Below are 26,858 nucleotides of genomic sequence, written 5' to 3' on the forward strand. Positions count from 1 at the left end.
TCCAGATTATGCCATAAATGTCTGAGGGACTGTAGTTCTGGAAAAAAGTGCAGATCCCAGAACCTACATCAGGGGCCCTCAACTGGCGGACCGCGGTCGCCAGCTGTCCGGACCCCTGGTCAGACCTCCTAACCGCCCCGGATCTGGTCCGTCCCGGGCCATTTCAGTACGCCTGTGGGGCTGGGGGCAGTGTCGGTCCGTCCCCCGGCTGATACGCGCGTATAAGCCGGGGGCCGGACCGACAGGAGAAAAGAAGAAGACAGCCGCAGCGGGGAGCGAGGTGCTAGGCGAGTTGTGGTTCGTTTTTTTTTTTTGTCTGGGGGCCATCTATAAGGGGAGAGCACAGGTGGGCTATACTACTGGGGGAACCTCACAGGGGGCTATATACTACAGGGGGAGAGCGCATCATGCGGGGGTGGATATATATTAGAGGGGGAGAGCACAGGGGGCTATATACTACTGGGGGGAGCTCACAGGGGGGGGGCTATATACTACTGGGGGAGAAACAGGGGGCTATATACTACTGGGGGAGCAACAGGGGGCTATATACTACCAGGGCAGTCACCCCCTTTGTAGCTAATATCAAAGTGCTGGTGAGAGAGAAAAAATGCCAGTTTTCCCGCTATAATAAGCAGCAATTCTATATGTAAATAGTTGAACATTTGTGAAAAGTAACAAAAAACACGTTTCCTACTGACGTTCAGCTCGGACCTTCACCTGACAAAAGACCCCGGTAAGTGGACCTTCACTAAAAGTTGTTGAGTACCCCTGACCTACATGTGTAATGCATTAAAGGGGTATTCCCCCCAAGAGCTAAAAAAATGAAATGCTCCCAAACCTAGCTAGTTTTACTCACCAAGTCCCCCTGAGTATTTTGAGACGTCTCTCATCTTTCTAGCTGCTGCCGTTCCTGAGTTACAACTTTTTCTAAAACATGGTCTATATCCAAGATAAGAAAACTACATTTCCCATCATGCAATGCTTCTGCCTGATGATGGTGAAGTAGCAGAGCTGAGACAATGAAGGAGATGATGACAGTGTAGCAGAGCTGAGACAATGAAGGAGATGATGACAGTGTAGCAGAGCTGAGTTGGCGGGGACGCCGGTGTAGCAGAGCTGAGTTGGCGGGGACGCCGTGTAGCAGAGCTGAGTTGGCGGGGACGCCGGTGTAGCAGAGCTGAGTTGGCGGGGACGCCGGTGTAGCAGAGCTGAGTTGGCGGGGACGCCGGTGTAGCAGAGCTGAGTTGGCGGGGACGCCGGTGTAGCAGAGCTGAGTTGGCGGGGACGCCGGTGTAGCAGAGCTGAGTTGGCGGGGACGCCGGTGTAGCAGAGCTGAGTTGGCGGGGACGCCGGTGTAGCAGAGCTGAGTTGGCGGGGACGCCGGTGTAGCAGAGCTGAGTTGGCGGGGACGCCGGTGTAGCAGAGCTGAGTTGGCGGGGACGCCGGTGTAGCAGAGCTGAGTTGGCGGGGACGCCGGTGTAGCAGAGCTGAGTTGGCGGGGACGCCGGTGTAGCAGAGCTGAGTTGGCGGTGATGCGGGCGATTGCGAGAGGCGGAGCTCGTCGCGGGTGATCGCGGGGGACGGGGGAGTGGGGGGGCGGAGCTTGCAGTGGCGATTGCGGGGGCGGAGCTTGCCGTTGGCGATTGCGGGGGGGAGGCGGAGCTTGTCGTGGGCGATTGCGGGGGGTGGAGCTTGCCGTGGGCGATCGCGGGGGCGGAGCTTGCCGCGGGGGCGGAGCTTGCCGCGGGGGGGGGGGGTGCCGCTGGTGAGTGCGGAAGCTATGCTGCGGGTGAGTGAGGGATGCCATGGGTGATGGGGGGGCGGTTGGTTGTGTGCTGCGGGTGAGTGCTGCCCGGAGGCTCTGGACACAGGGGGTGAGCTCTGGGCTGCGGGTGACCGGGTGGCTGCTGTAAGAGAGGGATGCAGTCACAGCTGCGCTGATCACTGTCTCCCTCTGTAACAGCAGCCACCGCATCAGTGTTCTCAGTCACTTCACTGTGCTGGGACTGAGGACACGTGATGCCGACACGGAGGGTGGGGGCCAGGAGCAGGGAGCGTGTCGGTGTGGACTGAGGTCTGATGATTCTCTGCAATCCCTGGGGGTGAATGCAGCTGGATAACAGCAAAACTGTGCAGAATCCATAATAACTTTATATTGGAAAGATGGAAAGCTACGGGTGGGCAGCGTATTAATGCAAAAATAATTTTGGGGGGAATACCCCTTTAAGTGGGTATTCCTATCTCACTAGGACTCCTATGGCCTGCTGGCAGTTCTACACAGTGTTTTTTACGCAACGCCCATTGAAGTCAATTGGAGTTACACAAATTGTGTAAATCAGCTGACCCGCCTGTTTTCATCTTCTCAACCATGTTCAGTGGCAGCAGCAGGCAGGCTGAAGGGGGCTGGGGAACCCTCTTAGCAAGAAGGGAGAACTCAGTTAAAAGCAAATCCTATGGATAAAGCATATAGTTGGGAATGGGAATAGCCCTTCAATGAACCTACCTGTAAATAAATGATAGCGTACACTATCCCTAATATAGAATACAGTGGTACCTTGGTTTAAGAGCTCACAGTTTTTCAAAATTGTGACTTGGTGTAAGAGCATTGCTTTGATTTAAGAGCTCCCTGTACTGGGTGGGAGTGCGAGTGGAGGAGGGACATGGTCTGCATAGCGGGGTCTACAGCTCTGTACTCTGACCCAGGAAGTCTCCCTTACCTTCCAAATCATAGCAGATCCACTTCAGGCTGGGGCTTGCATCAGGGGACAGGACTGTGGAGGTAATCTCTCCATAGCTGTAACCCCTCTCTCCCCGGACAGAGTGTGCTGCATGTATGTGCCCACATCTGCTCTGCTCGTTCCTTCATGCTCCCTGCAGTCTCTGTCCGCCCTTGTGTTTCCCATCCTCTCCATTACTGTACAGTAACTTGTTATATCACATATTCTGCTGTTTCCGAATGTTTCTTTCATCTGTTTTACATGTTATTCAGAATAATAAATCATTATTTTTGGGGTGTGGAACCAATTGTCTGCATTTCTATAATTTCTAATGGGAAAATTTGCTTTGGTTTAAGAGTGGATTTGGATTACAAGCGCGGTCCTGGAACGAATTATGCTCCTAATCCAAGGCACCACTGTATACTTGTGTGTACAATCCTTATGATTTTATGATGCTGAATAAATGTATCTGATGTCAGAAGGCGTCATTTATTCTTTACCAAGAAACTGGATGTGGGATGTGGGTGACGTCTAGTTTCCTCCATGCCTCAGACACAGTAATTATAAAAAAAAAAAAAAAGCAAGTTATGGTTAACAATTGTAATAAGCCAAATACATGTGGCTGTATGATCTTACCTCCCATACGCTCCATTACTGAGCCCAGAACTAGCCCAGCACAGGTTTCCATGACTATCACCTTACTGCCTGCATGGATGTTTCCTAATGTCAGCATCTGGGCCAAAGTATCATATCGAAGCTGGCTGAGAAAGAAGAAATAAGAGTTATGTAAAAAAAAAAAAAAAAAAAAAAACGAATACAAACTTTTTTTTCACCCCATATAATGACCAGATAAACAACCAGGAGTAGGAAACCACGGCTCTCCAGCTGTTGCAAACTACAACTCCCATCATGCCTGGACAGCCAGAGCTAAAGCTTTGGCTGTCCAGTTATGATGGGAGTTGTAGTTTTGCAACAGCTGCACAGCCAAGGTTCCCTACCCCTGCGATAAACAGTCCCTTACCAGATTTTTCCTGGTTCCCTTGCATAGTACATTATAGCAAGAATACGAGTTGAAGGCTTTAAAATGGTGATATTAGCTTCATACCTGCAGAAGAAGAAAAAGAAGAAGATCACACAACTTAGGCTGGGTTCACACTGCGTTTTTGCAATCCGGTTTTTGCAAAAAACTGATCCGTTTTTCCATTGACTTCCATTGTAAAAAAAAAAAAAAAAAAAAAAACGGATCCTTTTTTTTAATGGACACAAAAGTAGTATCAGCTTTGTTTTTGTGTTTGTCAAAAAACAAACAAACAACGGATTTGTTTTGATCTGTTTTTTTTTTACAATGGAAAAACGGATTAAAACAGATGCACACAAATGTATTTGTTTTTTTCAAAAAACGGATGAAAAAAAATGTTTTGCAAAAACGCAGTGTGAACCTAGCCTTATAATAAAAACCATATGCAAGTATATACAGGTAGGTCACAACTTCTACATGGGAAGATGGTGATACCAGGGATACCTATCTGTATGAGTAGCAATTCTATTGCATCCAGAATTGGAATGGGTGGAATAAATCAAACACATCAATAAAAATATACTGGCTATTACTCATACAGAGCCGACAGATTCCATAGCGCTGTACACCGTGATTACTCAGATGGGTTACTGTACCCTAAGTAGAGCTTACAGGGTAATTTCTCTACCACAGTAAGATATATTACTTTATTTTTGTCTAGTGATGCAATGTGCGGCCTATAAGGCTCCACAAGATGAAACATTGCCTCTCTAGCCCTATGAGAACGGCTTCTTTGGTACATATGCTCTGTAACAACTATATACAAGAACCCAGCTACAGATGGGGAACTCTTCCTTTTGAAGAACATTTTGGCATTTTCTTTGAAAATAGATTCTAATCGATTCTGATATTCTAGGTGAATTAATTAGATTAATCGCCCCGCCCTATATCAGATATTAAAGGGGTTATCCAGTTAGGTAAACTATATATTAAATTACCCCCCCCTCCGGGAGACTTAATTCCTTCCATACTTGTTATTATCTTATCAGTCTCCCCCCCCCCCCCCAGTTCTTAGCTGCTGCCTTCTGATAAAGAGACAAAAAAACTGTGTGAGCTCTTCTCTCCGTCTCCCCCTCCCTTCCGAAACCGCTGATGTAAACAAGTCCCTATCTGCAACTTTGTAGCTTCTTCTTAATAGGTTAATCTGAAGTCAAATTGTTGATGAACTCACTGTGATTTATCCTCCCAGCATTACAAAGTTGATGATAGAGACTTGTTTACATAAGCTCTCTCGGCAGGGTGGGGGGAGGAGGGTGTTGAGAGCAGAGATGGACTAAACAGCTCAGATACATTTTTCTATGTCTTTAGCGGAAAGCAGCAGGCTCAAAACGGAGGGAAGGAGACAGAAAAGGTGAAGACATGTATGGCATGAATTGTTAGTCTCCAGGAGTGGGGTGAATCAACATATATATTTTACCTAACCGGGGGTTATCTAGAATCTAGAGACACACAGTCACAGCTGGTGGGAAATTGTCTGTAATCTGCAATGTCACCAAGGGGGCCGTCCCATATCTTCCCCAGTGACACTGCTGGCTCCTCATTGGTGATCACTCCCACTGAGGTGTGACTATTACAGACTATTTCCCCCCAGACGTGACTACTTGGGATTCAAGCACCACCCAATGCCTGCATAGGGTGGTGTTTGAATTTTTTTCAGGCACAAGCATGGGATGTGAAACACTTTAGACACATGAACCTTATTACTCTAAATTGAGGTGATTTGTTCCTTCTAAGGGCCCTATTCCACCGGACGATTATCGTTCAGATTATCGTTAAATCATTCGAATCTGAACGATAATCGTTTGGTTGAAATGCAGTTAACGATTAACGACCGAACGAGAAATCGTTGATCGCTTTATAAGACCTGGACCTATTTTTATCGTTGCTCGTTCGCAAATCGTTCGCATTGAATAAGACATCGTTCGGTCGTTCGCAATAGATATGAACGCAATAGCGAATAAATAGCGAAGAAAAACTATCGCAATTACGATCATAAGTAACGATTATCGTTCCATGGAAATGAGTGAATGTTTTCAGGTCTTTCGCAATAGCGGTCGTTTGAGATCGTTAACGATTATGCAAACTATAATCGTCCGGTGGAATAGGGCCCTAACTCTTTCAGACACAATCTAAAAAAGGCTTTCTTAAAGGGGTAGTCCACCCAAAAAAAATTTCTTTCAAATCAACTGGTGCCATAAAGTGCCAGAGATTTGTAATTCACTTCTATTAAAAAATCTTAAGTCTTCCAGTACTTATCAGCTGCTGTGTGTCCAGCAGGAAGTGGTGTTTTCTTTCCTGTCTTACCCAGTGCTCTCTGTTGCCTCCTGTGTCCATGTCAGGAACTGTCCAAAGCAGGAGCAAATCCCCATAGAAAACCTCTCCTGCTCTCCAGACTGGAAATAATACAACTTCCTGTTGGGCATACAGCAGCTGATAAGTACTGGAAGGCTTAAGATTTTTTAATAGAAGTAAATTACAAATCTCTGGCACTTCATGGTAGCAGTTGATTTGAAAGAAAATTTTTTTTTGGTGGACTACCCCTTTAAAAGTACTTATTGCATACACAGCTCTTATTTTTTTTATCAACCATAGATCAGATTGAAAGGAATTTTTTTTTAAATCAACCATAGATCAGATTGAAAGGAATTCAGCATGACTGATCACATCCTCTGGGTTTGCTCCTATAGATGACAGTATAAGGCCTTGTCAGAGGTTGCATTGTATATTAAACAGTAAGACAGGGCTCCAGATGGCGACCAAAATGGTCGCCAATGCGACTGACCTTTTGCAAATGGCGCCCAGATTTATTAATCTGGGCGCCATTTGCGACTGGCCCCGGCGGCAGCGCGCTGTCTCTTTAAGATGCGCGGCTGATGCGCGGCTGCCGGGGGTGTCCCGTCCTATCCCCGGCAGCGCGGCGCATCAGTGAGCTGCCTGGGGCCCTGACTTCCGGCACAGGAAGCGCGCGTCAGAGACGCTTCCTGTGTCAGAAGTCACAGCCCCGGCGTACAGGGAGCTCACTGATGCGCCGCGCTGCCGGGGATAGGACGGGACACCCCCGGCAGCCGCGCATCAGCCGGGGACAGCGCCTGAAGAAGAAGAGGATCGCCGGGGGAGCGGGTTGTCAGGTGAGTTTGTGTGTTTGTTTTTTTTAAATACTGCTTAGCATAAAGGAGAGGGGGGGGGGGGGCATTTATAAGGGGGGGAGAAGAGGGGGCCATCTATAATGGGGGGAAGAGAAGGGGGGGCATCTATAATGGGGGGAGAAGAGGGGGCATCTATAATGGGGGGGAGGAGGGGGCATCTATAATGGGGGGAAGAGAAGGGGGGGCATCTATAATGGGGGGAGAAGAGGGGGCATCTATAATGGGGGGGGAGAAGAGGGGGCATCTATAAGGGGAGGGAGAAGAGAGTGCCATCTATAATGGGGGGGAGAGGGGGCATCTATAATGGGGGGGAGAAGAGGGGGCATCTATAATGGGGGGGAGAGGGGGCATCTATAAGGGGAGGGGGTATCTATAAGGGGGGGAGAGGGGGCATCTATAATGGGGGGGAGGAGGGGGCATCTATAATGGGGGGGGGGGGAGGGGGCATCTATAATGGGGGGGAGGAGGGGGCATCTATAAGGGGGGGGGAGAAGGTGGGGGTATCTATAATGGGGGTAGAGAGGGTCATCTATAAGGGGAGGGGGCCATCTATAAGTGTAGGGCAAACTGGCTGCAGACACTGGGAGATATATGCACAATTATTATCAGGGCCCCTCAGGTGTCTGTATTGTAGGGGGTCACTTGCATTAGTCACTAGGTGAGAGATATATCTATCTATATACACATCTTGTGGGGGGTCACTATGGCTGCAGTCAGAAGTCTAGCTCAGTATGTATAGACTGTTGCAAGCTTTTAAAGGGAACCTGTCTCCCCCGGTGACGGGGTGACAGGCTCCCAACCCCCGTTAGAACCCCCTATACTCACCTCATCGCGCCGGGTCCCGCTTCTGGAGGTGGTCGGGTCACGGAGATCTCAGCCGCTGCAGCCCGGCGCGCACACTGAGAGATGAGTCCAACGCTCATAGAGAATGATGGAGCGCTGGACTCTCCCGTCATTCTCTATGAGCGTTGGACTCATCTCTCAGCGCACGCGCCGGGCTGCAGCGGCTGAGATCTCCGTGACCCGGCCATCTTCAGAAGCGGGACCCGGCGCCATGAGGTGAGTATAGGGGTCTCTAACGGGGGGTTGGGAGCCTGTCACCCCGGTACGGGGGTCGAGAGGTTCCCTTTAAGTTCAAGTTCAGAAGAGTAAGCCTCATTAATAGGCTAGCCAAGTGAGGCTGAAGTACTGAGTCAGACTGGATATGGTTGTCAAGTTGCAAGTTTCCATGTTGAACGTTTTCAAACTAAGAAAAGAAAGGATCTAAAGGAGGAGGAGGAGGAGGAGGAGGAGGAGGAGGAGGAGGAGGAGGAGGAGGAGGAGGCTGCCGCGGCCTCTGCACACAGTAAGTCCCATGTAACATAACATTAATTTTACATGGTTTAAAATGTTGGCGACCAAATATTCTATTTGGCGCCTAAATTTTTCAGGTTAGGAGCCAATGGCTCCCAGGTAAATTTTTTAGTCTGGAGCCCTGTAAGACTATTACATGGTACAGCTATCATACAGCTATTGCCGTAGACATCTATGCAGCAGAGGCAATTCTAGTCTCAGCAAGCAAGTCACAGGTCAGCGCTCTGTTAACACCGCTGCTGAACCGGAGACCTTAGAGAAGCTGACGCAGAACACTGCAAGGGAAGGGGGGGGGGGGGGGGGGCGTTAATCTTCAGGCTGAGAGAGGAGATGCCGGCTGTACGGTGATGGATATACGTGTAGCCAATCTTTTCATCTGGCTGGTATAGCGGTGATCGATAACATTGAAGTGCAGGCTCAAAATATTAATAAAAAATGTAATACAAAGCAGCAGGACTGACCGTGACATTGGTCTTGCAAAAAAATCAAAAAAAGACAACAAACATAAAACACTACTACTTGGTGAAATTGTAGATTAGAATAATTAGGAATCACATCAAGAAACAGAGGATATGGAAAGGAGGAAAAATTAAAGGGGTACTCTGACATGCTGCAGAAAGCATATATCATTGCTCAGACCTGGATCACATCACAATTTTGCTATCCGTTTAATGTATGCGTTCTATGAAACAAAGCGGATGCATAAACGGATGCTGTTGTGTGACATCTATTTTGATCAGTTTTCCATTGACTTACAGTATAAAAAAAACCAATGGATCAAAACTAGAGATGAGCGAACCGGGTTCGGGTTCGAGTCCATCCGAACCCGAACGTTAGGTATTTGATTAGCTGGGGCTGCTGAACTTGGATAAAGCTCTAAGGTTGTCTGGAAAACATGGATACAGCCAATGACTATATCCATGATTTCCACATAGCCTTAGGGCTTTATCCAACTTCAGCAGCCACCGCTAATCAAATGCCGAAAGTTCGGGTTCTGATCGACTCGAGCATGCTCCAGGTTCGCTCATCTCTAATCAATACTCATTTTTCAGCGTACACAAAAACTTGGTTGGCCACGTTTTTTTTTTGTACGTTTAATAGAACATTCCAAAACGGATACAGTAAAACTGATAGCAAAATCGTGATGTGAACCTAGCCTTACCTGTGGGCACCAGTTCTGAAACTGCCAAAAAAACATTTGTTTTTGGGTTCTTATTTCTATATTTTGTGGTTGTACCTCCTGGTTAAGGAGATACTCAGTACTACAATTTCCAGATTGCATTGCTTTCCCAAGATCTTCATCACAATCTTCCCTACCGGCCTACTCCCCCTTCCCCCAGCACTCCTAGTGTTTTCCGCTGAATGGTGCTGCCGATTTTTACTAATTTTACTGCAGGCTATGGTGCGATAAGTCTGGTAGGGGCACCTGCAGCATTCACTCCCTGTCTGCTTTTTGTTGCATCATTCATCACAAGGCAGCATACTGTAAACACCTCATTCTCCCTATGTGTCTCAATAAAGATATACATGTGTATATGGCAGGGAGACTGGAAGGGCTGGTCAGAGGTGGTGAGATTACTAGGGGGCTTGTGCTTACAGATAAAATCCAGCCATGCCTCCTGTGACATCAGAGGATATTGTGTTGTCTATGGAGAGAGGGAGGATCCGGGGAGACAATACACATTTTGTACTTCTTCTAGTTTCAACTTCCTGACACAGAACCACGCTGAAGCCAGTACTATCAGTGATAACACTATATTATTAAGTTAAATAGTTTTATTTAAATACAATTTGCTGATACCAAAGTACCTTTTAATCTAAATTGAATAACTTACTTTTTCTTCTTTTTCTTTATATACTTTTCTTGCGCAAATTCTGTCTTGTCACGAAACGTTGTACTGTTCTCTATCAGCTGCTGGACAATTTCCTATAAGAAAACATTAATAATCAGCTGCTGTATGTGTATCCACACTACCATAGTACCCAACATCCCATACCTACAATAAAACTAACAAACACCCAGGGCTGCCGTTGTCGTGTTGCTTTAGTCCATCAGACCCGTCCCTGGGAATACGGTCTGTGCAGGATATTTATGGCACACCATCACAGCCGTGCGGCAAGTATCACCCCTCCAGGTGGAATGCTTCTTTAACAATGTATGTTCCCTAAGGTACTACATTATTTACACTGACACCATTTTTTATTGAACGGCATTATATCTTCCGGAATGTTTTCGCCACCAACAGATATTGGCTCCCAAGTAATTATATTAGGATTCGGACAATCCCGCTGACAGTACAGGATGGAGGACACCATGTCGCTGCAGTAACACTTCATTATGTCAGAGAGTTACGGCTGGAAGTCATCGAGTCGATTAACCTTTTGTCTTTACAAGGATAACAATTACCGGAATGCTTTGCGGCTGGAAGTTTACACTCAACAAAAAGTTTACTCCGAGAATAGTAAGCACTCTATATAGGTGAGAAAGACCTTCATAGAAAAATAAGAGGGGCACATAAACAACAGTTGTTGACCAGATACTTGTGCACGACAAATATAAAGTTAAAAAAAATAAATAAAAAATCCTGAGAAATTTCCTACTTAAAGGGGCACTCCAAAGATTTTTTATTTTTTTTTAAATCAATTGGTGCCAGAAAGTTATATAGATTTGGAAGTTACTTCTAATAAATGGGGAAATATTGGCAGTTTAGACGAATCTAACCTGCTTATAGCGCCCTAGTGGGCACAGGGCATTAAGGATGAAGGTAGGTCTCTTACCTTCATCCTTGGCGACGTTCCAGTGCTGTTTATTCTGAAATCCTCTGCCTGGTAAGCGGTTAGAAGCACTGGGGGCGGGGCTCCCGCCCCGAAGTACGATCAGTCTCGGTTCATGGGTGATAATCATTAGAAGGGGTGGGCAGGTTGGGGGCCATAGAATCTCCATCACCCCCCCATGACGATTCTGCCTCTGGCCATCCCACCCCCTAAATGACGATCAATGGAGGGGGCCAGCGGGAACGGTGCCGGGGTGCTGTAGCCCCGCCCCCAGTGCTTCTTATAACTTACCGGGCAAAGGATTTCAGAATAGATAGCACAGGAACAACGCCAGGGATAAAGGTCACAGACATACCTTCATCCTCATCGTTCCGTGCCCACTAGGGAGCTATCAGCAGGTCAGATTCCTTTAACCTGCTGATAGTTCCCCTTTAAAATACTCAAATCTTTCAGTACTTATCAGCTGCTGTATGTCTTGCAGGAAGTGGTGTTTTCCTTCCAGTCTGGCACAGTGCTCTCTGCTGCCACCTCTGCCTGTGTCAGGGACAGTCCAGAGCAAGGAGTTTTCTATGGGGATTTGCTGCTGCTCTGGACAGTTCCTGACATGGACAGAGGGCGCAGCAGAGAGCATTGTGTTATACTAGAAAGAATACACCACTTCCCGCAGGACATACAGCAGCTGATAAGTACTGGAAGACTGGAAATTTTTAAATAGACGTAATTTACAAATTGGTATAACTTTCTAAAAACAGTTGGTTTGAAATAAATCTTTTCGCTTTATTTTCTGCTCACATTTCACTTCCGTTGTGGAAATCTACAGCGGTAATTACGTAATTATTTTGGAGGCTCCCCTCTAACCTACATACATAGTGCGTATACATCTATATCAAGCCACTTGCAAAGGGAATAATAAAGATCAATAAAAGTAACTGTGCTTTACATCCAGCCGACGACTAACATTAACCGCAGATGCCTTTTATTACGGGGAAGTATGAGTCATGAGGACAAAAGTATAATACAGAGTCAAATCCATAGAAAGTGTTGTTATATACAGGGATAAAATGCCGGTCTCCCAGCACAACTGGATAATGGGTGCATATTGCTGGAGAAGCACGACTCTGAGCAGAGATCCTCCCCAGAAGAATTCAGCGGTAATGCGCGTTCTTCCACAAAGAAATAATAATAGGCTCAGGTGAAGAGTTCTAAGCAATAACGCTATATGTTCTGTGAATAAGAAGCGAGGAGGATATTACTTGGATGTGAAATCATCATAAAATGCCCCATAGACGAACAAACTATATACAGTACAGCGAGACTGTGTTTATTACTTTCCATTCTACTGCACGTTTTCAACAAAACGTAGAGTTTAAAGGGGTCTTCCCACCTGTATCTATACAGCATTGGGAGTGTGCATGATCAGGTCAGAATCGGTGACCGAACTGTCAATCAAGTATGAATGTCCCGCCCTCCCAAACCAGGAAGTGAGAGTGAGTATAAAGTTCTCCACAGGTCAAACAGTAAGGTGTGAACAGCAGGGGTCAAACTTGTGGCCCTCCAGCTTTGGAAAACTACAATGCCCATCATGCCTGGACAGCCAAAGCTTTAGCTTTGACTGTCCAGGCATGATGGGCATTGTAGTTTTGCAACAGCTGGAGAGCAGCGAGATTTACACCCCTGCTTTATGAAATCATTGCCAAATTTCTTAATAAAGTGACTGTACCACCAGGCCCAGGCTGAAGCACTGGAGGCGGCCGACCCACCCCCAGTGGGAAGCAACCCCAGCCCCTCCCATGACGTGACTCAATTAGAATCAATGGATCCTATCATAGAGGGGCTAGGGTTTCCTCCCATTAAGGGTGGGTCGGCCCGCCTCCAGTGCTTCAGCCTGGGCCTGGTGGTACAGTCACTTTAAGGCCCCCTAGCCCTAAATGTATGTATACAATGGCTATTCATCTTTCATAGTAGGTAACTGGGCATCTAAATCTCCGGCACAAGAAATAATCGATGTTGCTGACAAGTCAAGTGCCCATGTACAAGAGAACACTACAAGCATCATTGCTTAAAGGGGTCGGCCACTTTATAGTAAAATAGCTCAGTGTACAATATTAGTAACTGTATTCACTTCCCTTACTGACAGCAGCTCCCTGTATACCTCAGAGCTAAAATCAGACTCTGCTTCTCCAGGCTGTGCTGCCCTGCTCTGTGGTAATCCTGTCCATAAGATGGCTGACATGAAAGAACATGTGACCAGGCATATACAGGCGGACACTGGGGGCAGGGCATGGCCACATGCTTCTCCATGTGACCTATTTTATGGACAGAATCACCACAGAGCAGGACAGCACAGCCTGGAGGAGGAGAGTCTGATTTTAGCTCTATGGGGTACACAGGGAGCTGCTGTCAGTATATACAGTGAGTACACTTACTAATTTTATTATAAAGTGGCCAACCCCTTCAATGAAATGCTAAAAGGGACTTCATAATAATGCAGCCAACTTATCTGCAAAGAAGGAAAAAAAATCATAATTCATGCAATAAAACAATATCTTTTTCTTTGACAGGACCTCTCAGGACTATGGCTGGTGTGTAAGGCCCCAGGACCCGATAGGTCCCCTCTTGAGCTTGGCAATGTTTGGAAGCCCTTACAGAGAATGAACAGAGCGCTGGCCCAACACATGCAGTATCTCCCTCTCATTGGAAAAGGGGGAAGAATTTTCCTACATTTTCATGATCAGTAGGGGACACAGAGGTCTGAACCACACCAAAAAGGATAACTTCTGGGATGGGAATACCCAGTTTTGGGGCCTTTCCTCCCCCCTTAGATTAAAGTGAGCATACAAGCGATTGTATAAAAAAAAAATGGCGCCACACCTTTCAGTTAAAAAAGTAGGCGGTAGTTTTTTTATTTCTTATTTTACAGTGGCAGCAAAGTGGATGAGATGCTGCTCATGTACACTGAATACATCCTATTAGGGTGATTCCGCATAAGTAGAATTATTTTTTCCCCATGCAGATTTATCACCATTACACATTACATGCAGATTGTGCTACAGCAGATTCACCTTGGATCTCAGCCCCATAGACAGAAAAAGGTGACATCAATCACATATCTACAACATAACAGGCATGATGTATGTTCACATACTGAGACAAAGCTCCGAGGTCAGTGATGCTAGAAATAATGTAAGGGGATGGTAAAGCATGCCTATATAAGAGTCTTGGGCTCAGTGGCACATACGGCTGCCTAATCCATAACTTATGACAAGCAGATGAGCTGTCTCCCATCTCTGCAGCTATATAGGAAGCACAGGCGTCACTGACACTGGGCAGATGGCACAGACACATGGAGGACATAGATATAGTGCTGAGGCAGCAAACCAACGTCCTTCCAGACCTCCACTAAGATGAAAAGGTTAAGAATCCATGTAATATATACTGATGCTTGTGTGAATTTGTTTATTCATAGCTTTCTGTAAAGATTTTGGGCCATGTTTATATCACCCTATCCTAACCACTCTATTTCCTGACCCATAGGGTTCTATTGGGCATGAATATCCTTCAGGATTTTTCCTGAATGGTGTCCGTGCCAGAAAATAGGCCTGGAAATTATCGGAGATGTCCTATAATTGTCTGGAATTCTGGCTAGGATGCCCCATAGAACACTATGGGGGGCATCCAGAATTCTGGACAGATCCGGATGCACATCCAGAAACTTTCCAGAATCATGGAAATAAGGAGCACATACAGTTAAATACGGGGCTGTGTTTGATTGAGGCATTGGATCCCTGTCCATCACTCTTCAGTTGCAGAGGCTTTATTAAAGTACTTCGAAGTGAGTAACTCACTTCGAAGTACTTTAATAAAACCTCTGCAATTGAAGACCGGTGAGTGCCACTCATTCATTTACAACTGCATGTACTCCTACAATCTTCAGTGTGACATGAATAACACCAGGAAGGGCTACTAACATGCCTTCTAGCCGGAGGCAGCATTATGCCTCTGGCCTCTATGCTCTCCCCACCCCATTGCATCACTTGTGCGCTCACAGAACCAGAAGACAGAGGGAGAAGTTGGCCAGGAGCACCGCTGCAGCTGTGCAGCAGGTGGGTAGGTCATTTTCCCCCCCAGTTTTTACTGTTAGAATTTTCCTGAAGCCACCTGAAGGCTTTCTGAGGTCATAGGCTGTATCCCTGTTTTCCATGCGGGACTTGGGCTGTCTCCACCTTCCGCACGGAACGGGAAGGCAGCGGGATTCAAATGCTGATGGTTCAGGTTTGTACGAACCTGAACTTTGGCCTGGCTCGCTCATCTCTACTCACTGCTATTTCATATAAAAGTCCATCAAATGTTGACAAATGGTAAAAAATTATTTTAAAGCAAAAGTAAAGGTTTTGGCACATTGGACATAATAAAGGAGGTGACCAGGTGTACAAACATGGATGAGTTTCACTAGCTCGTACTGACCTGGCCTTTAATGCCTTTCTCCTTCAGAGCCTCAATGTCGTCTCGTGTTAGCTTCTGGGATTTGCCATCATCCACTATATTACGGTTGTCAGCACCTGCTTCCTTAGGCTCTAAAGGGAGAAGGAAAATTCATTTTTAAACTATCAGAAGTGCATGTATTTGTGTATATCTTATCTTTTAGCACCAAGTAGTTATTCACAGAGAAGCCCTTGAGAGTCCACAGATTTACTGAGGGGAAATTGAAGACAAATCCTCGAAGGAAGCTGCAAAGTTTTTAAAGGGAATCTGTCAGCTGCAATTCGCGCTTCAAACAGCTGACACTGATAAAGCAAGGAGACACCTGGTACCTCTCATATATCTGTCTGTGCTTCCAGAACATAGACAAATGCTTTTACACGCCAGTGAAATGTGTCAGAGAGGCTTTTAAAACTGCTGATTTTGGAGGGCTGTAACACCACCCCCAACCCTATCTCCGCTTGCAGCCAACTATCAATCAGGAGTCAGAGATGGGAAGGGGATTGAGGAGGCGTTACAGCTTGCAGCAGAGCAGGAGCTTGGGAAAGCCTCTCCGAAACTTTTCACTGAAGAATAAAATCAATTTTTCTACATTCTGGAAGCACAGACTGATAAATGAAAGGAACCATGTGTCTTCTTGACCTGATAGCTGTATAACACCCCTCCAAAAGGTACATAAGTAAAATAATGCCAACTAAATACACACACACACAAAAAAAAACATTAAAAACACATAACATGGAGTCAGGGGGTCAGATGGGTATGACACCTTACTAGTAAGGTGCAGAATGAAAGTGTCTGTCTGAGGTAACCAATGTGCAACATAAGAATTACATGGCAAAAAAATAATCCAACCTATCTGATCTATCTTTATATAATTACATAGGTAATATGGTGGGAAAAAGACACATGTCCATAAAGTTCAACCAAGGAGGGGATGGATACAGGGAAGGGGGACAGATGATGATAGGTTTTATACATTTGCATGTATATTATTTTGGTCTAAGAACTTGTCTAAGGGCACTATTAGACGGGCCGATAGGGGGCCCGATAACAACTGTAAACGAGCGCCTATTTGCTACATCGTTGCTTGTTTACTGGGCCTATTGCACGGCCCGATAATCGTTTAACAAGGGCTGCCAGGACATTGTTACTGATTTGCTTGCAGACCTTGCTTAAAGGGAACCTGTTAACCCCCCCCCGTGCCGGGGTGACAGGCTCCCGACCCCTCGCTACAGCCCCCTATACTCACCTGATCTCGCTTCTGGATCCGGTCGAGTCACGGAGATACCAGCAGCTGCAGCCCGGCGCGCGCGCTGAGAGATGAGTCCAACGCTCAGAGAATGACGGAGCGCTGGACTCTCCTGTCATTCTCTATGAGCGTTGGACTCATCTCTCAGCACGCGCGCCGGGCTGCAGCAGCTGGTATCCCCGTAACCCAACCGGATCCAGAAGCGGGAACCGGCGGGATCAGGTGAGTATAGGGGGCTGTAGCGGGGGGTCGGGTTCCCTTTAAACGGTATACTTTACCTATCTACGCTCTAGGGCTGCTCCTGTGGTCCGTTTCTCCTCGGGTCAATCGCTCCAGCTTCAGAGCGGCTTCTCTTAGCTGACAGGCCGCTCAGCCAATCACAGGCCGCTCTGAAGCTAGAGTGCGCGGGAACCTGGGAGAAGCAGACAGCAGGAGCAGCTCTGGAGAGTAGATAGGTAATGTATATAGTCAGTCGTTGGGCGCGCACCGCTATAACACGTAGCGATGCGCAGTCAGCGCCCGACAATTATAGGTTCTAATCTATATCAACGATCAGCCGATGATCGTTGTCATCGGCTGATCGTTGTATTTATTACACGGAGCGATAATCGGCCGAATCGGGCCGATTATGGTTCCGTGTAATAGTACCCTACGCCTGTTGTGAAGCCCTCTACTGTTTTTGCTGTGACCAGATCCTGGGGTAGACTGTTCCACAGATTCACAGTTCTCATGGAGACTGAACCTTTTTTTTCTCCAGGCGGAGGCAGTGCCCTCTTGTCCTTTGTGGAGGTTTTACTTGGAACATCTTTTCCCCATATTTCTTGTAGGGGCCATTTATATATTTAAATACATTAAATCATATCTCCCCTTTTCTCAAATGTCATTCTTTTAATCTCTCCTCATAACTAAGATGCTCCATTCCCCTTATTAGTTTAGTTGCCGCCTTTGTACCCTCTCCAGCTCTAGGAAGTCCTTTCTATGAATCATTGCCCAGAACTGGACAGCATACTCCAGACAAGGCCGCACCAAAGCTTTCTAAAGCGGTAATATTATAATCCCTGTCCCGAGAGTCCAGATCTGCCTTAATATGTTCGGACCATGAAATATCTTAAAGGGGTTGTCCAGCGAAAATCTTTTTCTTTCAAATCTACTGGTGTCAGAAAGTTATATAGATTTGTAATTTACTTCTATTAAAAAATCTCAAGTCCTTCAGTACTTGTTAGCTGCTGTATGTCATGCAGGAAATGTTGTTTTATTTCCAGTCTGACACAGTGCTCTCTGCTGACATCAGGAACTGTCCAGAGCAGGAGAAGTTTTCTATGGGGATTCATAGAAAACCAAGACAAAGTTCCTGTCTCGGCCAGAGATGTCAGCAGAGAGCACTGTGTCAGACTGAAAATAAAACAACATTTCCTGCAGGACATACAACAGCTGATAAGTACTGGAAGAATTGAGATTTTTTTAATAGAAGTGAACTACAAATCTATATAACTTTCTGACACAAGTTGATTTGAAAGAAAAAGATTTAACATTTAGCTGTTTTGCAACATCCCCATCCCTGGTCTAGACAAACCATTCACACTAAAGGAAAAGACCATACCTGCTGATGCCACCACATTACTCTTCATCTGAAGATTTCCTCCTCCGGTTATCTCAAACATTGTGCCGTAGTTTTTACCAATGGCATTATCCAGGTATATCCATTGTTTTTCAAATATCACCTTTCTGTTGAGAAGAGAAATAAGCAGATTACACTGGTAAATGTACAGAATTTGTAATGACGAGAGAATACGGAACATATATTATCTAACCTAAACAATAGGATGACAAAAACACTCTAACCCTGGATAACCCCTATAAATAATCTGCTGCTAACACCTTAGCTTCCAATGGACACCTTCAGAGGTGTTGTGGAGTCTACGCCTTATTGGGTCTGGGCTGTTTTGGCAGTGGGACTCTACATAACATAAGGTTATGGCTGTTAGTACATGTATGACATTTAGCTATATGCTTGGGTATGAACAAGCCATGGCGGTGCATTGATCTGAAAGACAGAAGGACGCCCCCCACCGGCCCAACTACCCCATGGTCTCTACAGACTGAGGTATTGTTCCCATGACATACACAAATGTCTTAAAGGGGTAATCCAGCGCTACAAAAACATGGCCACTTTTCCCACTACCGTTGTCTCCTGGTCTGGTGCGGTTTGCAATTAAGCTCCATTTACTTCAATGGAACTGAGTTTCAAAACCCCACCCAAACTGGAGACAACAGTAGAGGGAAAGCGGCCATGTTTTTGTAGTGCTGGATAACCCCTTTAAAGTTATCAAGCGCTACAAAAACATGGCGACTTTCTTTCAGAGACAATACCACTCTTGTCTCCAGTTCAGGTGTGGTTTCCAATTAAAAGGGGAACTCCATTGATTCTTTTTTTTTTCTTTCAAATCGACTGGTTTCACGAAGTCATATTGATTTGTATATTACTTCTATTTAAAAATCTCCAGCCTTCCAGTACTTATCAGCTGCTGCAAGACCTGCAGGAAGTGATATATTCTTTTCAGTCTGACACAGTGCTCTCTGCTGCCCCCTCTGTCCAAGACAGGAACTGTCCAGATCAGTAGCAAATCCCCATAAAAAAATCCCTCCTGCTCAGGACAGTTCCTGTCTTGGACAGAGGTGGCAGCAAAGAGCAGTGTGTCAGACTGAAAAGAATACACTACTTCCTGCAGGACATACAGCAGCTGTTAAGTACCGGAATACAAGTTCTTTAAACAGAAGTAAATTACAGATCTATATAACTTTCTGAAACCAGTTGATTTGAAAAAAAAAAAAAAAAAAAAAAAAAAAAAAGGATTATATCCGGAGTAATCCTTTAAGCTCCATTCACTTCAATAGAACAGCGTTACAAAACCTGCACCCAAACTTGAGACAAGAAAGGTGCTGTCTCTGGAAGAAAGTGGCCATGTTTTTGTAGGGGGTTAATACTAGTAAAATGAATGGCAGAAATGAAGGTAAAATGAAGGCAGTAAGAATAAAGTCCCATAATGGAGAACTTTCTCCAGGAAGGCAATGCATCGACTGGAGACGACGTAGGAAGAATGTGACCTAATAATACAGCTTGCGGTATCACTTATTGAATACTGCAGGGACATATGTCACCCCGGTGGAGCAGATGTCATCTGGAGGAGGTTTGTTCTCCTGGCGGATTAGTCAGTGACATCAGGATCCTATAATAGTCGCAGCCTCCGGGGCGAGAATCTACACAATTACATGCAGATGAATGAGCAGCCGCACTGCTAGTGGCAGATGATAAAATGCTTATTTAGCTCAATTAACCTTATAAATAATATACAACTCTGGACTAAGGTAAAAGAAGAACAATCTGGTACAGACCCCAACCAAGAAAACATAGAGGGTGGGAGATCTGTGCGTTCAGTCTATTCCATTGTATGGCTATCATTGGGGTCTTCGCAGGATAAGGCTGGGTTCACACCATGTTTATGGTGTACCTTACAGGTATCTGATGGCATCCCACCAAAAACCAACCTGCAGGAAGTGGTGTCTTCAGTCTGACACAGTGCTCTCTGCTGCCACCTCTGTCCATGGCAGGAATTGTACAGATCAGTAGCAAATTTCCATAGAAAACCTCTCCTGCTATGGACACTTCCTGTCCCAGACAGAGGTGGCAGCAGAGAGCACTGTGTCCCACTGGAAAGAGTATACCACTTCCAGCAGTATGGAAAGACTTGAGATTTTAATATATAGAAGTAAATCAGAAATTTATATAACTTTCTGATTTAAATGAAAAAGATTTTCACTGGATAACCCCTTTAAGAGGAGTCTGCTGAGTATTGAGTCTCATTCAAATTTGGGTATAAAAGCAGAAATCAACCCCGAGTCATTAGACCACAAAAATCTATGGCTCTGTACACCAGAGTATACAGCTAGCCATTATCTTAGGTGTAAGGCCATCCAAAGAGTAAAGGTCCCCATACATCTCCAATAACGGACGGGTGAAATCGGGTGAAATCGGACGGGTGATCGTTCGGACGTCTGGTACCTCTCCCTTCCGCCGCCTGTCCTTCCCTAAGGGACCTTTTACACGGCCCCACATCGGCGAGATTGGTGCTCGTTTGCACGATTTATTGTATGGTCAGTCCACATGAACGATCCCTGTGTCATTTGTGCGGCCATTTAAATGTATTGCTATTGGCTGCACATCCTGTTTACACAAGTTGATGTCCATAGCAATAATTGTTACTGCCCACACAAGAGATGAGGATGAGGTGTTTTTCCACTCCTCCGCTGTTAGCTGTTACTTTTACACAGGCTGGACAGAGGTGGCAGCAGAGAGTGCTGTGTCAGACTTGAAAGAATGCACCACTTCCAGCAGGACATACAGCAGCTAATAAGTACTAGAAGAACTTGAGATTTTTTTTTAATAGAAGTAAAATTACAAATCTCTGGCACCAGTTGGATACTGCCTTAAAGGGGTTAACAAGCGTTAGAAAAAATATGGCTGCTTTCTTCCGGAGACAGCACCACTCTTGTCTCCAGTTCAGGTGTGGTTTGTAAGTAAGCTCCATTTACTTCAATGGAACTGAGTTACAACACCCCACTCAAACTGGAGACAAGAGCGGTGCTGTCTCTGGAAGAAAGCGGCCATGTTTTTCTAACCCCTTTGTCCCATTATCGATAATGAAGATGAGGAATGCCGCAGTCAAGAGGTGGCCTGGAAAACAACAGCGGCGGGTGAGCTTATTGAATTATAAATAACTGGACTACTAGAGATGAGTGAACCTTGAGCATGCTCCAGTCCATCCGAACCCGATCGTTGAGCATTTGATTAGCGGGGGCTGCTGAAGTTGGATAAAGCCCTAAGGCCCCGTTCACATGTAGCAAAACTAGCGGACAAGGCCGTTAGCCTCCCTCTCATAATGGGAGTCTATGAGAGGCGCGCGCTGCTGTTCTCACAGCGTCTCTCCGCGCTGAAGAATGAACATGCTCATTCTTCAGCGCGGGGAGAGCAGCAGCGCGCCTCCCATATTCCGCTAGTTTTGCTACGTGTAATCGTAGCCTAAGGTTGTCTGGAAAACATGGACACAGCCAATGACTATATCCATGATTTCCACATAGCCTTAGAGCTTTATCCAACTTCAGCAGCCACCGCTAATCACATGCCGAAAGTTCGGGTTCGGATATACTCGAGCATTCTCGGGGTTCGCTCATCTCTATGGACTACCCATTTAATGCAGTGTGAACCTATCCTTAGAAAAACATAGAGATATGGATTATTCCACTGTCCTTCCAACAGGCAGAGATGGTGTGGAGACAGCTGAGCTGGGATGAAACAGATGATAGAGCAGGAACAGTAGTGACAAGTGTGTAATATATGGGCAAAAAGAAAAAAAAATGATCCAGGAGAGTTCTCATTTAAACCTATCCATATAGACTCCTATTTACCCAGTTAATGTCATTAAGCAACTGTAGGGCCGATATACATCGGATTAGACAAAAAATAGTGACTGTCGGACCACTGAAACCAGCACAACTGTCTGTACATTCAGGGTGAGCAGCATAAAGGGACTGAAAGGTTCTCTTTAGGCTAGATTCACACATACCAAATCCACAGCAGATTTTGCACTACAAATTCACAGCCAAATCCGCTGCGGATCCCTTGCCTCTTAGTTTCTATGAGAATACATACCCACAGCAGGATTGACATCCCACTGCGAGTATGTAAGTGACATCCCCCTTAAACCCCCCCCCCCCGGCCGGTACATACATCACCTGCTCCACGCTTAGGCTTGCTTCAGGAGTGGCTGATTGGCTGAGCAGGACGTCCAGACGCTGGGAACTCCTGAAGCAAGCCTAAGCGTGGAGCAGGTGATGTATGTACCGGCCAGCCGGTGGATAAAGGGGTTTACCAGAGAAAATCTTTTTCTTTCAAATCAATTTATATCAGAAAGTTATATAGATTTGTAATTTACTTCCATTAAAAAATCCCAAGTCTTCCCTTACTTATCAGCTGCTGTATGTCCTGCAGAAAATGTTTTATTTTCAGTCTGACACTTTGCTCCCTGCTGACATCTCTGTCCGAGATGTCTCAGTTCTCTATGAATCCCCATAGAAAACCTTTCCTGCTCTGGGCAGTTCCTGTCTGGGCCAGAGATGTCAGCAGAGAGCACTGTGTCAGAATGGAAATAAAACACTTCCTGCAGGACATACAGCAGCTAATAAGTATGGGAAGGCTTTAGATTTTTTAATAGAAGTAAATTACAAATCTATATAACTTTCTCACACCAGTTAATTTTAAAGAAAAAGATTTTCATTGGACAACCCCTTTAAGGCTTACCAGACCATAGGACAAAATACCCGGTTCCTGCTGCTGTACAGACACTCTCATTTCCCTTCTTCTCTATAATGTCTAGGTGACTGTGCCGTAAAGCAGTGCTCTCCAACCCGTATCTCTCCAGTGGTTGCAAAACTACAACTCCCATCATGCCTGGACAGTCTCCTCTTATCTGGGCATGATGGGAGTTGTAGTTTTGCAACAAAAAAATCTGTAGAGTGATACATGTCACCCAGTGATAGCGGGATCTGGCAGCAGCCACTCACTTCCTCCTCTGCACTTGCACCGCTTTGAAGACGTCCTCCCTCTTCAGCACCACGTAGTCGCCCTCGCTGATGAGCTGCCCCCCGCAGGCGGGCACCGGAGCCGCCATCCGTCCTGCACACAGCACAGCCCACGTGTGACACACACACACACAATACTTCCGGGGTCTCCTGCACCAGGCCAGACCAATCAATCACAGAGCGCATCGAGCACACAGCCACTTCCCCAGCACGCGGTCTTAGGATTACCGATCAGATCGATCAACGAAAACCGTCTGTTACTGATAATAGACCCCGGATACCGCACGATAATGAATGGTCGGAGGTAATAATGAGAGAGACGGAATAAAAAAAAAAGACTCGGGGAAGATCGTGTTACCATGGTGACCGAGGCAGCTCCCGGAAGTGACGTAGTGAGGGCGCTAAACTAGAAGTGGAGAAGCTGGTGAGTAGCGAGCAGTGCTGTGTGTGTCGGCTGGAGACAGTGTGACGCGTCTCTGACAGGAACGTATAGTACAAAGCAGGAGGTGTGAGGCTGTGTTCACACGGTGCAGATTCGAGGCAGCGCTAGTTGGCTCACTCTGTAGATATGAATGGGGCTGTGTGTGCTGGGATATCTGCAGGCACCATTCACAGGAGTGAGACAGTCACAGAGCACATGTGTGTGTGGATGTAGTGTCAGGACCCTATTACAGCTTGTGTATAGTAAGGGGGCGCTATGCCCAGGAGAGGGCGCCAGTGACAGCTCAGCCTCATACCATAGTCCTATCCTGGAGCCCTGCCATGGCAATAGGTCCCATTCACACCAGTATTTTGCATCCATATTTGCAGACCGTAATCTATGGGATAATTTATATTGGTGTATAACATCTTGGTGGGTTTTAAAGTGAATGTACCACTAGTACAGAGTTTGAATAGACCGGCGCGGGGATGTCAGTGCCACGGCCCATTTTTTTTGAACCGCCACACGGTGCCGGTCTATTATCAAGCCCCGGCCGGACATGAAGCCCTGGTCCCCCCCCCAGTGTGATGATCTCCCCTCTGTGACGCCGCTCCATTAATCCTAATAGAGTCACGTCCTCGAGGCGGTAGGGTTTCATCACATGGGGCGGGTGGCTCACCTCCAGTGCTTCATGCCGGGGCTAGGTAACAGACTGGCACTGTGCAGAGGAACCAGCCCGCCGTTCCAAAAAGGACTATCAGCATTCCACGCCAGTGCCGGTCCATTCATGTTAAAAAAAAAAAAAAGAGGTGTACTAGTGGTACATTCCCTTTAAAAACACAACTTTTACCCCCTTTAATGGAGAGTGATTAAAATATAGAGGCAATACTGATATTTTATCCCTATTATGGCGGTGTTTGAAATCGATTTTTGTAGACCGATACTCGTACAGGCCATAAGGCGTATTCATAATAAAGATCCAAACTACAGATCTATTATAGAGGAAATGGCATCTGTATTTTTAAAACTGATACAGTACAGATCCAATATGGAAATACATGTGGATGCATGAGTATTTTAAATGGAATCTGACAGGTCTGTACAAGGTACAGAGTTATAGAACTGCATTTTTCCTTGGAAGCTAAGGTACCACAGAACGGATGCTGAGTAGAGACGAGCGAACCTGGAGCATGCTCGAGTCGATCCGAACCCGAACTTTCGGCATGTGATTAGCGGTGGCTGCTGAAGTTGGATAAAGCCCTAAGGCTATGTGGAAATCATGGATATAGTCATTGGCTGTATCCATGTTTTCCAGACAACCTCAGAGCTTTATCCAAGTTCAGCAGCCCCAGCTAATCAAATACCGAACGTTCGGGTTCGGATCGACTCGAACCCGAACCCGGTTCGCTCATCTCTAGTGCTGAGCCATAGCATGCAGCACCTCTTCACCCTCCCCCTCCACTCCCTCCCTGTCTTGACCTATTGATGGACAGGGCTGAGCCTCTAGCCCTCTACATCCATTAGTCAGGGCAGGGAGAGGAGAGGGAGGAGGCATGCATGCTGTGGTACATCAGCTTCCAAGGAAAAATGCAGTTTTACAATTTTGCGAATGGCCATCAGCAATGATAAAGGTATCAATTGTTATATCTCCCTATCTCATATCTGCCAGTGTCTGCAGCTCTGTTCCTGGTACAGATCTGACCAATTCCCTTTAAGGGTACATTCACATTTACCATGTTCGCAGCGGATTTCAAATGGGAAGTTTTGCAGTGAAATCCACTGTGATACTGATTACTATTAAAGTCTATGGCCCTCCTTTACTACAGTGGATTTTCATTCCACGACAAGAATATATCCCGTAGTGCCATAGACTTGCAAAACGCAACTTCTTAGCTGCTGTGATGTTAAAAATAATAATGAGCTCATTACCCCGGTGTCCTCCTAATTGCTTCTCTGGGTTCCCTGCCCAGTGACGGCCGTCCAGTTTCTGGAGCCGCGAGGATTCAAACACCAATCGTTCAGGTTTAGAGAACGTTGACAAACCTGTAAAGTTTGACAGGTGGGATCAACACTACCTCTTTGCAGTCCATAGACTTCACAATGCCTTCCATCCCTGGACCGTGCATGGAGGAGCAGCATAGGGGCCATGGGAAGGCCTCACCAGAAATTCAATCTTTATTAACATCATAAGTTAAAGTGCAGAAATTTTTTTGCAGAAACCAATAGTGCAGGCGATTTTTAAAAAACTTTGTAATTGGGTTTATTAGGCAAATATGCCATTATCTGCATTGAAAAATACTTTTTCCCAGGTCCCCCCCTCCTCTCTCTCATTCACTGCTCATTATCAGGAAATCTCGACTCTTTTACATCAGTCGGCCCTGTGTAACCTATGGAGAGGGGAGGGGGAGGAGGGAGATTAGTCACCGGCAGAGAACAAAGGATTACACAGCGGGACCTATGTAAAAGAGGTTAGAGAGGTCAGTGTTGACTTCAGAGGATATAGCCGGTGATGTAGCTGTAAATTAACTCTTTGTTGTCCTGTTTTGGTGCCTCATCTCCCTCCACCCCTCCCCTCTCCATAGAGAACCATGAAGACAGGGGGGAGAGCTTCAAACTGCTTTTTCATGATAAAAATGCATTTTTTGGCTAATAAACCCAATTACAAAGCTTCTTAAAATCGCCTGTACTATTGATTTCTCCATAGAGGACTGCCAGGGAAAGATCTTGACCCTGTGACAACCCATCACGTGACAGGATCAAGGTGCTTCCCTGGCAGTTCTCTATGGCACAATGTATGTGAAGCATGAAATGTTATCCACTGGAAGGAAACATGTTATTCTTGTATCTACTGTGATCGCTATATCAGCCGTAACTAAGCATGCATTATATATGCTTATATGTGGCTCCAGTTGGTACTGTTATGGTTTTTCCTAAGGTTTAAAATATCTCTTGTTCCTCTCACCAGATCTTTAGATCAGGTTTGGAGGGACGCAACTGCAAG

General features: G+C 46.0%; 2 protein-coding genes across 6 annotated transcripts in view; one reads left to right on the forward strand and one right to left on the reverse strand.

The window, feature by feature from the left end:
• TRMT6 (tRNA methyltransferase 6 non-catalytic subunit) overlaps positions 1-23,742 on the reverse strand; it is a 42,711-nt gene extending 18,969 nt beyond the window's left edge. Inside the window, exons 1-6 of one of the 3 annotated variants that reach the window (XM_069955609.1) lie at positions 23,665-23,742; positions 18,401-18,525; positions 15,534-15,643; positions 10,130-10,221; positions 3,739-3,822; positions 3,354-3,478 (exon numbers count right to left, since the gene is read on the reverse strand). In XM_069955609.1, the coding sequence (XP_069811710.1) occupies positions 3,354-3,478; positions 3,739-3,822; positions 10,130-10,221; positions 15,534-15,643; positions 18,401-18,461 (472 nt within the window). In that variant the 5' untranslated portion in view covers positions 18,462-18,525; positions 23,665-23,742. Of the gene's footprint in view, positions 1-3,353; positions 3,479-3,738; positions 3,823-10,129; positions 10,222-15,533; positions 15,644-18,400; positions 18,526-23,155; positions 23,180-23,418; positions 23,610-23,664 lie in introns of those variants that run through there. The other 2 variants (XM_069955611.1, XM_069955608.1) reach the window with 2 other exon arrangements.
• The window catches only part of MCM8 (minichromosome maintenance 8 homologous recombination repair factor), a 37,045-nt gene continuing 33,798 nt past the window's right edge, over positions 23,612-26,858 (forward strand). The window contains exon 1 of one of the 3 annotated variants that reach the window (XM_069955607.1): positions 23,612-23,860. The gene's annotated coding sequence lies outside the window, so the exon portion shown is untranslated. The other 2 variants (XM_069955605.1, XM_069955606.1) reach the window with 2 other exon arrangements.

Source organism: Dendropsophus ebraccatus, chromosome 15, assembly GCF_027789765.1.
Source record: "Dendropsophus ebraccatus isolate aDenEbr1 chromosome 15, aDenEbr1.pat, whole genome shotgun sequence".
Taxonomy (NCBI): domain Eukaryota; kingdom Metazoa; phylum Chordata; class Amphibia; order Anura; family Hylidae; genus Dendropsophus; species Dendropsophus ebraccatus.